General features: G+C 38.4%; 1 protein-coding gene across 1 annotated transcript in view; it reads left to right on the plus strand.

The window, feature by feature from the left end:
• Positions 1-15,118, plus strand: part of LOC122081699 (putative acyl-activating enzyme 19) — a 95,342-nt gene that overhangs the window by 29,703 nt on the left and 50,521 nt on the right. Inside the window, 6 exon segments of the mRNA XM_042648896.1 lie at positions 838-1,566; positions 2,700-3,382; positions 4,875-4,950; positions 5,048-5,134; positions 11,317-11,360; positions 14,327-14,432. Of these exon segments, the coding sequence (XP_042504830.1) occupies positions 838-1,566; positions 2,700-3,382; positions 4,875-4,950; positions 5,048-5,134; positions 11,317-11,360; positions 14,327-14,432 (1,725 nt within the window).

Here is a 15,118-nt window from a genome sequence, read left to right on the forward strand (position 1 = left end):
CTTGACTTCTTGTAGACTTGTCTTTCGCATCTTCACATTTTCCTCGACTCTTGATCTACATGTTGTTGATGCTTGGGAATCTTCAAGTCTTGATGCTTGAGGTCTTCAATTTTAGTATCTTGAGGCCTTGATACACATTTCATGTTGAGAGCTTGCCTTCACATATAACTTGGTAGATACTCATTAGTATATCCATCTGTTTGTTATCATCAAACCTAATATAGGAGTCGATACTACGGAGGTGAGTGGGTATTCCCAACATTTAAGACCTAAATTCCGGTCAAAACATTGCACTTTGTTAATATTGCAGGCTGTTTCATTTCTACAGCTTGTGAAACCGAAGTTTTTCTGCAGGTTTTGTGATATTTCGTTGAAACCAGGTACCATGCATTAATCCTCTGGCTTGCATTAATCTTTGTCATTGCTTTTTCTACAGTCTTGTTGTTGCAGATGCCCCCTTTTGATCTGGTTAATTCTCTTACAATCTCAACCTTACTTTACATTTTCTTGTTAACTAGAAGAAGAATTTGGGGGGGGGGGGGAGAGTGAGGAAATTCATCCTGCTTATTCATATGCATTCCAATCTCTGTTCTACATTACCCATTTGGCCATTTCTCTATTATATGCTTTTGAATATAGAAATTATCTTTTAAGCCAATCTTTCATTAATCAGCTTTGTACTAATTTCATTGTCTTTAGGGACATTGACAATACTTCTTTATGTTTGAATTCATTGTATTTTATATCCTTAATTTTTTTCTTGTTTTGGTATTGTGTACCCTTATTTTGCATTTTGATAACATGCAGTATTAATAAAATAAATTATTCAAATTTCAGGTATCTGGTGACTGTACATATTTTGATTGCAAAAGGTTATCGATGATCTTGGAAACTGAGGAGCTGAGCACTGTGCCAATTGGGATACCAATATCGAATTGTAAAATAGTGATTGTTGGAGAACCCAATGCATCCAATGAAGGAGAAATATATGTTGGTGGTCACTGCATTTCTGTTGGATACTTCTGTAATCCTACTATTACATCTTTAGACTACGTAAAGTTGCCTGAAGAAACTGTTTATAATTGTTCTCCCTTCAAGGACTCTGCAACTCAAGTCTACTTTAAGACTGGAGATTTTGCTAAACAGCTTCGAAGTGGGGATCTGGTTTTTTTGGGGAGGAAAGACCGTACCATAAAAGTCAATGGACAGCGTGTTGCTTTAGAGGAGATAGAAAATACTTTGAGGGAGCATCTTAATGTGATTGATGCTGCTGTGATATCTCACAAAGATGCTGGAAAACCTGCATACCTTGTAGCCTATATAGTATTGGAAAAAAAGGATGAAGACCGTGAAGGATTGGGATCTTCCATTGGAAGTTGGTTGACCAAAAAGCTACCTCCTGTAATGATTCCTAGCCGTTATTTATGCATTGACTCATTACCTTTGTTGTCCACTGGGAAAATCAATTATGCATGTCTGGAAGAATTATCATTTTCCCGAAGGCTGGATCAAGATGATATTGGTGCCATTACATGTGACTTTGATCCTCTGCAGGCCATAAAAAAGGTTTAGTACTTTTGTCCTCATTTGCACCTTATTCATGTTTCTTTTTTTATTCTCTTCCCAGACATGCAGGCCCCTCTTTCATTACTGTCTTGACTCTTGATTTCTTTCGTTTGAGGTGGCCTCCATTTTGAACTGTGTTGATTTCTGTGAGACTCAGATCATAGATCAAAGTGATATGAATTTTATAATTCATAAATCATAATCCATCCCATCCTTGCCACTCATCGCAAACACCTTATTTGAGTTACTGTTAGGTTATGTGTTTATTTTTCTATCATAAAGGGGGGAGAGATTGGAGAGGATATTCACTTACCTGATATCTCAGCGGCTGAGGAGTGTCGTGTTATAGATGCATTCCATTAAAACTAGAGATTAGTTTTATCCGATGGCTCAATTTTAGGAAGCTGAATGTTACGCAATAAATAAAGGACATACAGGTAAATGAGTATCTGAGATGAGGAAATCCAGATGTATGAATAGCAAGACTAGGAAGGAAAGAATCAGAAATTTAAATGCATCGAGGGAGTTAAGATGGTTATATCATCTTGCATTGAAGACCAATAGACACATTAGTAAGGGATGATATGGTGCAAAGTGGCGATTTTAGGACAAAGGGAAGGCCAAAAATACCTGTGGTGAGTGGGGAAAAAAGACATGACTGCTTATGAGTTAGCTGCAGAGATGACTCGACATAGAGTGAATTGGCAGAAGTGGATTCATGTGGTTATTTTTAAGTAGTTGAAATTGGGCTTAGTGAATTTAGTGGAACATCTTTTGTCAGTGATGTGAATTATGTTTAGTTGAATTTTTACTAGGTAAACAAGCCCCTTAAAATTCGACTTTGGGAAGCTCTGTAATTTTTGTTGTCTAGCCCCTAGCTGATTCGTTGGGTTTATTTCGAGTCACGTAAATAAGTCTTGATGGTTCAACTCATTGACTCAACAAGCTAGGCCTTATACCAACTGCTACAGGTTAGCTACATGAATCCTCTTTGCCACTACCGCTTTTCCATTTTAGGTAACTTTTGATGACTGAATCTTTAATTTTTAATGTCTCTATAACCTCTGAATTCGTATATTATAACACTATACTATGTTTTACTTATAGGACATGATTTGCTACCTCTTTGACAGGCTTTTTGTAATGCTTTGATGGCTGAAAATGTTGCGGATGATGATGATTTCTTCATGATTGGTGGGAATTCAATTACTGCAGCACAAGTTGCTTATAAATTGGGAATTGATATGAGATTGCTATATATCTTTCCTAGTGCATCTAAGCTTCGAAATGTCCTAGATAAGGAGGGATCATGTAAGGATATCTCGAACATTTATGCTGATTGGGTCGTAAGGTCAAAACCAGATGAGGGCAAAATGCTGCATTTATCAGACTCTGTGGATCCTAATCTATACAAATCTAAGTCACTAACGAGCTCATTGACAATCCATTCTGAAAAGAGTGACAACTTGCCTGATAATTCAAAATATCTGAAAACAGATTCAAGTTTGTACACAAATTCTGGAAGCTTGCTGGCACAAGATGTCCAACCATTGTTTTCCAGCTTTAATTTTTCCAAAGCATATTCATTTAGCCGTAGCAACAAAGTAATGGGCAAAGGGGAATCTGAGATCAATGATGTAGGCCCATGCTGGTCAGTTGAAATTCCCAGAAATAGAAAAGGTAGCATGAGAGAGTTGTGGAAAGTTCATTTGGAATCATGTGTGGATGCATCACCATTGGTTGTGTTCACTGAAAGCCAAATGTACTTATTTATTGGAGCTCATTCACAGATATTCCTCTGTGTCAATGCCATAAGGTAAGCACCATTTTATAGGTTTTGAATTGCGACTTCTGTTCTTATGTTAAACAGAGAAATATTGATCATTTCTTCCAGAAATATCTTCCAATATGTTGATGAAGTGGTACTTCTTATTATTGGAGCTGCTACTCAATTCTAAAAGTAATGGTTGTCCAAAAAACTAGAGTTTCTATTTTGGTTTGACCAAATCCACTTTAATTAAAACTGATGTGAAGGCTATAGAAAAAAAATTGAAAACACAGATTACTGGATCTTCAGGAAACCAGTGATGCTACTTAGAAGTTGTGGCTAGTGGGTTTGTAAAACAACTGAAGAAGCAACTCGAGACTTGCTTGTAATTCAAGCTGCATATTGTAAACAATGTGGTTTTGAAATCTCAAACATTAGCCTGTGGACACTTTTAGGAGTTCTAAACTGAATTTCATGACGGATTTAGGGAAAAAAAAAAGGAATCCATCATAAACATTTCTTATATATTCAACCTCCTCCATAGAAATATCAATGAATTATCTCTCTCTCTCTTTCTCTCACTAAAATTGACAGCATATGCCTGACTACTAGGGTTGGTACTGGGAAGTGACCCATGCCATACTCTGGAAAGCACTAGCAATATATTCAATAAAAGGGTATATATGCCTGAAACTGACTCAGGTTGGCAGGTATATATCTAACGAACTCACCATCTTTTTTAATAAGCAGCAGGCCTTTTTCTATTTACACATGTAATATAGGAACAATTGTTCTGCCATGATTGATGCGTTGTATTTGGTTTTTTGACATTGTGAACCTAGGTATGTGCTATACCTTCTAGGAAACGTGGCCAATTACCCTTGTCCAAACTCGATCTATATGAAGTATTTTCTTGTTTATGTCGTCATCTTGGAAACAGCCTCTCCTGTGAAGCAGGGAATAAGGCTGCATGCATTTGCACCTCCCAGACCCTGCAGTAGTTTGGAGTCTCGTGCACTGGGTTGCACCTTTTTTTAATTTATTTTTTCAATTATATAAATGAGGGAAAGGTGATGCTTTGTCCGGTGCAGTGCATTTAGTACCTTCTACAAATGCCCAATGATTGATGGGATTGTCATGTTCATGTGTACCAGTATTCATTGTACCAAGGAACAATTGTTGTCTCCTGGGATCTCCCCCTCTACCTTCTTTGTGCCCCTCTGTCCTAAGAGTGGTTGTAAAATTTTTTTCTTTCCCTTTTTAGGGATGCTGTTTTTCTTTTCTTCTCCTTGGTAATGAATATTTTATTCACTCCCAAAAAAAAGTAGTACATCCATAAAGGTTTATGATCATCACTTGTCAAACAATGAAAGCTTTTTAAAACCAAATACCTTGACTATTCTTTACATAGTTGGAATAACTGTGCACTTCTATCGAGATCTTCTTACAGTAATGCATGATAAGATTGGATATCTTGAATCAACTTTTGATTGAGCTTCTGATAACATGGTTATGCTGATTATCACGTAATTTGTCTTAGTGGTTTTGTCCAGTGGCAAGTAAAATTAGAAGGACGGATTGAATGTTCAGCATCAATTACTAGTGATTTTTCTCAGGTCTATATTTGATTTACCGTAGCTTTGGTAAAATAGAAATTGGATTAGGTTGCTAAAAGAAGCTTCACTAGTGCAATTTATTTTTATCACCCTGCAGGTTGTTGTTGGGTGTTATAAAGGGAAAATCTATTTTCTTGATTTCATGACCGGGAATATTTCATGGGCGTTCCAAACTGGAGGTGAGGTATGAGTCGTATGACCATTGTTCATTATATTGCATACCCCCTTGCTTTTGTGCTCCCCTGTATAACAGTTTTATCGGGCTGATTTTATTTATCCTCATAATATTTATGCAAATTTCTTGACTTGCTGCTGCAACTAATTTCTTACATGGAGGATATATTTGGGTTCACCTTTTCTGTGAAATACTGTACATGGAAGCCTCCATATTGTTAATTTTTTTTTCTTGTTATTTGCAATTATGGATCTTAATACTATTTTTCGTATTGCCATATCATAACATGAGCAGTATTTTTTACCCTTTTCTTGTTGTATTTTGAGGTCAGTGTAGTTATCAATTGTAATTTAATATCGATCACCAGCGTATGCTTATGAAATGTTGTAGAACACAGTTTTTGGACTGCCTACCTACTTTTGTAGTTGGCAGTGGGGGAAAAAAAAAAACAATTCTCATTCATAACCATGTACTTTGTTCAATGAACAAGTCAGTAATCAAATGTGGTGTTAAGGTATCAGGTATATAGAAATGTAATTGCACTTGTTAGTTAATAAGGGTACTTCAGGCACATGCCTATCAATTTGTAATACGTTATAATGTGTTAATTTGTTTTTTACATTTTACTTTTACCCTTTTACTTCCCTTGTCTATGTTATATCAACATGGGGGCATGGATGTAATTTCCCAATACATTTGGTCAAGTGAATCAATATAGGGGTGAAGGAGTGAATCAATATAGGGGTGAAGGAGTCAATCCTTCTTCCCAAGTTCCGCTTTCTTTCTCTCCTTCCTCTTGTCTCCACCATCTTCTTCTTCCTCCTTCTCTCATCTTCTTCTCTCTTTGTTGCTTCTTCATAACTCTTAAATTCCAACTTGGTAGCAGAGCTTCATGGTTTGAGAGTCGTATGACAAATTTCTCTTCTTCATTTCTGCTCTTTGCAACCCTAGGGCACAAAGGGGTTCCAAGGAAGATATTACTATGTGAATCGATTGAAGAAGCATGCCATAGGTCTTGAATGAAGGCTACAAGAAGGTCTTATGTGTTAATATGAGCTTCAAGGAAGCTCACATCGATTTCAGCCTGTCTCAAAGTGTCGCCAGCCCTGTGCATATCTTCTCTGTGTGTGTGTGTGTGTGTGTGTGTGCAGTGGTTGGGGATGAAAACCTAGCCCATTGGAGTCGCCCAAGGGTCCTCCTCATGCTCCATATGGCCTCCCTCATTGAAGAAAGGAGATGCTAGGGCACAACTCACTTCCTTGTGGACTGCCAGGTACAGTCAGTATCGATTTTCTTGGTGCCTATGTCCCTTGCTGGATTTTTTTTTTTACTTGTGTGTTGGGACTGTGTATTTGCGTTGAATGTATACTCCCCACTTGGTTTGGGTATTATCCCTTTATTATTGTGTTTGTTTCTACATTATGTCTTAGGAAAGTGGACATACTTTGTGAAATTGGAGTAGGGGGAAACTAGGATACATTGTTGGTATTGTTCACATCCCTCCTCTCAGTGATCCGACTTATCAGAAATGGGAGAAAAAAATCCACTGTTATGACTTGGTTGATTTTTTCTATGAAGCCCACAGAGATTGGCAGAAGGTTTATGAGAAAGGAGACTGCTAAAGATACCTAGGATATTGTTTCCAAGACTTTTTGATAGAGTGGGTGACTTGGTAAAGGCTTACCAACTTCTCCAAAAAATTATCACCATGAAGCAGGGTGATAAGACCATTTCTGAGTACTATAACACTATAGTCTTTGGGAAGAGTATGATAACTATCGGGACCTCTAACTTTGCAATCCCGAAGATGAAGCTTATGGTGTATCGGACACTTGAGAAGGAGCATGTCCTCATTCTTCTTGGTGGCCTGAATTTTTGACTATGAAGTACTCTGGATATAGATCTTAGGACTGTGTCCTCTCCCATCCTTTCCTTAGATGAAGTCTGTAGCTATTTACAAACTGAGGAGACCTGTAGGGTGGCCATGGAACCAACATCATCTGTTAAGCGATGTGCTCTCACTTCTAGTTCTCACCGATTGTGGTGTGGTGGTGATCGAGGCCAAGGTCCATCTCGTGGAGATGACAGAGATAAACTCCAATGTGATCACTATGGGAGACTTGGACACACTAGAGAGAGGGGTTGGGTTCTTCATGGCCCTGCACCTGGTATGCGTGGTGGCAGGAGAGGGGGAGCTGGAGCTTATTTTGTGATGACTAAGACCAAACCTCAAGGGTATCCATTTGGACAGTTGTCAAACCATTGTCCCCTTACTAGGGATGATATTGCAGCCTTTCACCAGGTTATATCACAGCTGGGCAACTCTTTTTCTACATCCACTGTGTCAGATTCTTCGGCTTCCGCCTTATAGGTCTCCACCTCTGCTCCTTCCATTGCTCCTACTTAGGTTGTTGACGGTGCTATAGATCACATGACTAGTATGTCTCTACTTTATTTGTTCTGGTAGAGATAAGGTTAGGGCTGCTAATGGTTCCTTTTCCTCAATGTCTGGTAAGGACAGTGTTCATTTTACCTCTTTACTTTCTCTTGACTTTGTTCTTCATGTTCTTAGTTTTGTCATTAATCTTGTCTCTGTGATCCATTTAACCAAATCCTTGAATTGTTGTGAACTTTTTTCCCTCTCTTTATATTTTTCAGGATTTGGTGACAAAATAGGATTATTGACAGTGGATGTGAGGAAAAGCGAAAAATGGCTTTATCTTTTTGAGCCCCACACACTTATGTTGCCTGCAACTCAGTCTTATGTGTGTGGCTGGAGTGACAACAGCACTGTGGCATTTGTGATGCTTTGGCATCGGCGTTTAGGCCACCCATTTTTTTTTTTTTTTTTTTTATAAAAAAACAATTGTCACTTTTGTTTTCCTCTTTTTCTTCCTTGCATGTTTTTCAGTGTGAATATGTATTTTTGCTAAACATTGTCGCTCTTCATGTCCATATCATGGTAATAGATCCATTGTTCATTTTCATATTGTGCACTTTGATGTTTGGGTTCCTTCTCCCACTACTTTACTTGGATATCGTTATTTTTTCTCATTTGTTGATGATTATTCTCGATCTACTTGGAATTTTTTATGAAGCATAAGAGTAATATTTATGATATCGTTAACAATTTCTATTAGTTGATTCTTACTCAGTTTTCTAGGGCTTCTTTACTGACAATGACATTATCCATCAACTTGCTTGTATTGACAAATCCAACAGAATGAGGTGGCTGAGAGGAAAAACCGCCACTTGTTGGAAGTCTCTAGGAGTCTCCTCTTTGGCATGCATGTTCGTAAGACATTCTGATTTGGTGCCCTTCTTACTACTGTTTTCCTCATTAACCACATGCCTGCTAAACTCCTTGGCTCCAAATCCCCTTTGGAGATCTTCTCTCCCTAGACTTTTACTTTTTCTCTTCCCCCAAAGGTGTTTGGGTGCGTCTATTATGTCTATGTTCACTAGTTTGCTTAGTCTAAACTAGATCCCAAAGCCTTCAAATGTATCTTTCTTGGGTATTCCCCCTCTACTAAAGGCTATAAATGATATCATCCCTCTTCCTGTCGGTGACTTCTTTCCAAATATGTCACCTTCTTTGAGTTTTTCCTCTTTTGCTCCCCTTCTCAGTATCTTCTATAGGGGGAGAATAGTAAGAGTGAAGAGGCTATTGATGTCATTCCTTTTCTCACTCCCTTATCCACTACATTACAGTTTGATGTTGGGAAACATAAAGAGGTGGATATTGTTGAATATTTGTCATAATTCAGATGTTGGTTTTGGTAAGGAGAATGAGTTACTTGTGTTCAAAAGAAGGGAAAAGAAGACAACCAAGAGTCCTCTTTAGATCTACATTGTGAGATCCACCTTCCTAGCTCAAGTAACACTTCTCCCCTATCATCCAAGTTAGATCTTCCCATTGCTATTAAAAAGGGAAAGAGTTTGTACTAATCTCATAGCCCAATTTGTTTTCTATAATGCTCTCTCTCCTACTAGTGTCACTTTTATTGCTGCTCTTTCCTCCATCTCTATTCCCAAAAATGTCATTGAGGCCTTGTTTGACCCCAAATGCAAGCAAGCCATGTATGAGGAAATGATGGCTCTTGAGAAGAACTACACCTAAAAACTAGTTGATCTTCCCACGGGGAGAACTCCAGTTGGATGTAGATGGGTTTATATAGTCAAGTACTGATTTGATGGTACAATTGAGAGATACAAGGCCAGGTTGGTGGCTAAAGGATATAGTCAGGTGTATGTGATTGATTATCAGGAAACATTTGCTCTTGTGGCTAAACACAACTCAATGAGAGCCTGTTTGGTAATGATTTTGTTCTGAGAACGCCGTTCTTTAACAAAATCATCTATTTGTGTTCCTTCATTATAAGATGATTTTCAAACGAAGAAACACCTAAAAGGTGTTACTTAATTTCCACTCTTGGGATGAGTTTTTGAACCGGTTCGTTCTTGGGCACAGAAACAAAAAGGAATTTACCAAACGTTTTTTTGGCTGTTTCTGTTCCAAAATGGAATAAAGAACAGAAAAGCTCATTCCGAGAGGGTTACCAAACGGGCTGTAAGAGTTCTCTTATCATTGGTGGCTAATCGAGATTGGCCATTATATTAGTTAGATGTGAAGAATGCTTTCTTTCATGGTGGTCTAGAAGAGGAAGTGTACATGCAGACTCCAGTAGGCTTCAATATTCCTTCAGCTGAAGGGAAATCAAGAAGGCACTATATGGTCTCAAATAATATCTGAAGGCTTGCTTTGAGAGGTTTAGATAAACCATTTTGAAGAACGGATATTCTCAAAGCCAAGCTAACCACACTTTATTTACCCGGCGAGGTAATGGCACTATCACAACCCTTTTATTGTCTATGTGGATGATATTGTGGTGACGAGAATGACATGGCTGAGATTATAAGACTGAAGTCCTACTTAGCCCAACTGTTTGAAATTGAAGATCTTGAACCCTTGAAGTATTTTTGGTAATTGAGGTATCAACATCTAAGAAGGGAAGAAATATCTTCCAAAGGAAGTTTGTGTTGGATTTACCAAAAGAGACAAGAATGCTAGGTTGCAAACCAACAAGATCTCCCATTGAGCAAAACCACGAACTTGGAGAAGATTGTGGCTCTCCTCTTATTGATACAAGGAGATATCAGAAACTAGTGGGGAAGTTGATCTACCTTTCCTTGATTCGCTTAAACATCACCTAAGCAGTTGGGGTGGTGAAACAATTTACGCATGCCCCCAAGAGTGGGCACTTGGATGTTGTCTACTGCATCCTCAGGTACTTGAAGTCCTCCCTAGGGAAAGGATCGCCAGGCACGGCCATCTGAGAATAGAAGGCTACACTAATGCCGATTGGGCTGGTTTAGTTTTTGGCAGAAGATCCACATGAGGCTATTATACATTTGTGGGTGGTAACCTGGTCACATGGAAATGCAGAAAACAACCTCTGTGGTGGCTTGATCAGTGCAGAGGCAAAGTTCAGGGCTATGTCTTATGGAGTTTGTGAACTCCTATGATTGAAACGGGAAAGCCTGTCACTTGTGAACTTCTGTAATTAAGGTTAGGAATCATGGGCTGTCACTTGGTGTGACGACAAAAGCCTGTCCAATGTAAAACATAGGTTTGAGACTAAAGCTGTCCATTTTGTGCTGAAATGCCGAAGGTTAAGTCTTATGTCAGTCCCTACGGGAACCTATGAAAGTGGGACTTGTACTGGGTTATCATTTCACATTAGAAAACAACCAGTAATCATAAAGGAATAAGATCACAAATTTTATGGAAAACCAACTTATTATAGTTTACATTATGGGCCTTGAGATTCCTTCGTCTATCAGTGACCTTGATGTTACATTCGATTAAAGGCTATTATTTTTTTTCAGTTTCTTTTCACATTTACTTTACAGCTGGGACACTGATGATAACTTATTAACTGAGTAGATCTTATAGAATCTAATAGGGTATCATCATGGAGATTTCAAAACCCTGTAAGGAGCTTGAATAATACATTGATCACTCTTTTATAATTTCTTCACTTCTCTAGAGGTAAAATATTGCCAGTTTGGTCTTCTAGTTTAGAACTTCCTCTTCATATTTTATCTCATCATATCATCATTGATAATATAGATTCCTAGCTTCTCTTCATACGTATTTGATTTGAATTTTCTTTTTTTGACTTTTGAAGGTTAAGTCACAGCCGGTCGTGGACACATGTAGAAATTTGATCTGGTAATGTCCCAGACTCTTCTTTCATATCATGCAGGCACACTTTTCTAATGATGGGCATACCATTTCTTAACCTTGTGTTTAATGTAAGGGAATTGTTTTGCTGGAGTCAAGACTCAAACTACGAGGATAATTCCATAGTTGTCAAGGTGTTGCCTAGGCGTCCAGGCGGCTTGCTGTTGTGGCCTTAAAACTTTTACCTCTCGACCGAATTGGTTCACCTAGGCACTGTGACAACTATGGATAATTCCTTCTCCATGTGCTCTTTTAAGGTGATGCCATTAGAAAGATTAAGAAATCAAACCATGTTTAAATTTGCATTACATTTTAAGTCATCCTTGCTATTTCTTGGTAACTGGTGCGTTGGGTAATGTAGAGCAAGTTTGCGTTATTTAGTTTTTTCTAGTTTTTTTTTTTTTTTGGTTGAATAAACAATTAAATTACGTAAGGGGAAGAATATACAAGGGAAGGAAGGGGGGGGGGAAGGCATCAAGCCGCTAGGGACAAGCCCCTAGAAGAAACAAGGGGGTGGAACAAGCAAATAAGCTACACAACTGGGGATACAACCATCAAGAGGGAGGGGGATCTAAAATAGAAACAGGGAGGCCCTAGGCTACAACAATATGTCTATTCCTAGGGGAATCTCTAATATGGCCATGCTTGAGGCAACCAAGTTTGGTGGAGATATCAAAGTAGATGGCATTCCAAATCTTATCATAAGAACGGGAGTTAGAACTCCATCTACGAAGATTGCATTCCATCCAAAGATGGTTGATGGTGGCACAAAAAGCAAGCTTCCTTGCCATGTCGTAAATGGGGGAGCCAACAAAAGTCATATCTATCTAGATCTATTCTCTATTGAAAGGAAGAAGTCTCCTTCTAGATGGCCAGCAACGACTAAGTACTTTTTTCCAAATAGTGGAGAAGGGGCAGGAAAAAAATAAATGGTCAACATCTTCCGTTCCATTCCAACAAAGGCAGCAGGAGGAGGGGATAAGAATGTGGCGGTAGATGAGAAAGGCTTGGGTGGGAACGTAGCTGGAGAGGGCGTGCCAAGCAGTGAAACTATGGCAAGGGATGTGGCCTTTAAACCAAGTGATTTTGCACCATGGGACAAGAGGGCCGGGAGATCGGACATGATTCCAGGAAGAGGACGAGGTGAAGAGACCGGAAGGGGAAGGGAGCTAGGAAATCTTATCTTCACTGTCAAGGAGAGCAGGAGAAAGAGGGGGAGGGAGGACCAGATAAGAGCAAGGGGAGGGTGGGACATGGGAGGAGTCCAAGCGACCAAGCCCCAATGGAGATGATATCGGCAACCTTTGCCGATCTAGTAAGCCCAGAAGAATAGATGGGTTAGTGCTACAATGGAGAGAAGCACTCTAGAAGGGTGCCAGGGGTCAAGCCAAAGAGTAGTGGATTTGATAGCCAGAATGCTCTGCCAAACCCACAAAGAATCAGACAATGTGGAGGCAGTCCAAATGAAGTCATTCTTGAGAGGGGAAGAGTAGACCCAAGAAACCCAAATGCTATTATGCTTGGAAACAATTTTCAATAAGATCTTTGGGGTGCCAACGTAATTGACTTCTTTGATTCTTCTAAGACCAAGGCCATCCTCGGATTTGGGAAGGAAAACCGAAGCACAACTAAGAGGGTGGAGGAATTTGTTGGAATCGGATCCTTTCCAGAGGAAGGAACAAAGGAGGGATTCTGCCTTATGGATGAGGGAGGTAGGAAGGGTGAAGATACCAGACCAATATAAATACGTGGATTATAAGAATGGTTTATCTAGTGCATTAGTTTGTTGTCTTAGTAAGAATGCTTTATAATCAGCTATCTTACTTGTATGCAGAATAGTGTAAGAAAAAAAAAAAAAAAATTGAGTTATGGGAGCAAGGCTTGAAATTTTGCATTTTGGGCCATAGTTGTCCTGGCGCCTTGGTTGACTACTAGGTGGGCGCCTTGGTTGCCTAGACGCCGCAACAACTATGTTTTGGGCCTTCTTCACTCTGTGGCCTGAAACCGAAATATTTTGGTGAAATGGGGTGAAATTTGATCCATTTTTGTTAAGAAAAAAAGAGGAATGACCATTTCAGGGCCCAAATAGTGGAATTTTGCCTTAAAACTTCAGTGAGTGCCTATTTAAGCATGATTATACATGGCTGAATCATAAGATTGGAAAACAAACACCCAAAGTGGTAGTTTGGTTTCAGATCTCCTATGTTTCTAGTGACTAGTGTATAACATAGCATACTATATCCTTTCCCTTTTATAACCTATTCTATATATAATCTAGGCATAGTTGCATAAATCACAACATTTAATCAAAGTGAAACAATTTAGCGTTACAATCCACAGTACATTGTCAAAAAGTGTCTTCATAGACAATAAATACATTACAAATTTACAACCCTATTACTCAATGGCACAATACAACATGCTATTATGGGGAGGGTCAAAATCACTAGGCTGTCTAATGTGGTTCTTATTTAGATATAAAACCAGTACCAAATGGGATCGATAACAGAGTGAAAATTTTCCAGAATTAAGAGAAATCACATACGATCAGATTTAAAAAAAAAAGAAGGAAAAGCAGCATAAAATCCTGGTTGAGTGCCTCTTTATATGGGTAGCGCTGCTGAAAATCTCAGTGAGATCCAATGGCTAGATTTGAAGTTATGAAAGACTCCCAGTGACACTAGGATAGGTCAAATCAGTTATGATCGCAATTAGTTAAGCATGTTTATAATTTCTCAAGAAAGTTGCTTGAATGGATATTGCTTCTTTCTAGCCTATGTTTAGCCTCTATTTCTTTTTTTTTTTTAAATTCTTTTGTTGATATGAATGTGATCCTAGAAACTGTAGTTCTTTGTTTTCTTTTAATTAAATAGTTTGTGGTTTGTTCTATCATGGCCAGAGCATACTTGGGTTTATACAGTCTAACTTTATTTTGTATGTCAAAATATTTATAGGTGCGGATCACATGATCATAATCTCTATGCTTTGGATTACAAAAATCATTGTTGCATCTATAAGACCTCATGTGGTGGGAGTGTCTATGGGTCACCTTCTATTGATTTGGTATGTTTTTGGAATTTGGATTATTTGGACTTCTTTTTTCGATAACTAACAAGATTTTAATGATAGAAAAGATCATAGAAGTACATAGTGATAAAATACATAGTAGTACAACAACAGCATAACCAACCAAGGTTCGAAATCTCGTTTCGGCCAAAATAGTGTATTTTTTTTGTTTGTTTTGGTTGACTGTTTCGGTGGTCAAACGGCATATTTTGACCTGAAACTTGGTGGGTAACTTATTTTAAGGTTAATAAACATACTTAAAACATAAAAATGCAAAAATATTAGGACATGACATTGTTTTTGGAGTTGCACCTTTGTTTGGCAGCAACCGTCGAACTATTCTGAAAATTTTACCTGGTTTTGGAGAAAGAACTTTACCTTTCCTAAGCTTTGAATGTGTAGATCTTGTAGGAATCCAATGGAAGTCAAAATGTGTGATGATATGGCTAATTAGAGGCTTGTTGGAGACTTGGAGTGTTTTTCCTTCAAAATATGCAAATGGAACCGAAACCACGAGACAGGCGAGACAGAGTCGAAATTTCGACCGAGATATGGTATTTATAACACATGGAATGTCCCGAGATGATCGAGATACCGAAACGATACCGAAATTTCGATCGAAATTTTGTACAAATGTTATTTCGTATGCGATTTCGTTTCGGCAAAAAAAAAAAAAAAAA

This window comes from Macadamia integrifolia, chromosome 6 (genome assembly GCF_013358625.1).
Source record: "Macadamia integrifolia cultivar HAES 741 chromosome 6, SCU_Mint_v3, whole genome shotgun sequence".
NCBI lineage: Eukaryota > Viridiplantae > Streptophyta > Magnoliopsida > Proteales > Proteaceae > Macadamia > Macadamia integrifolia.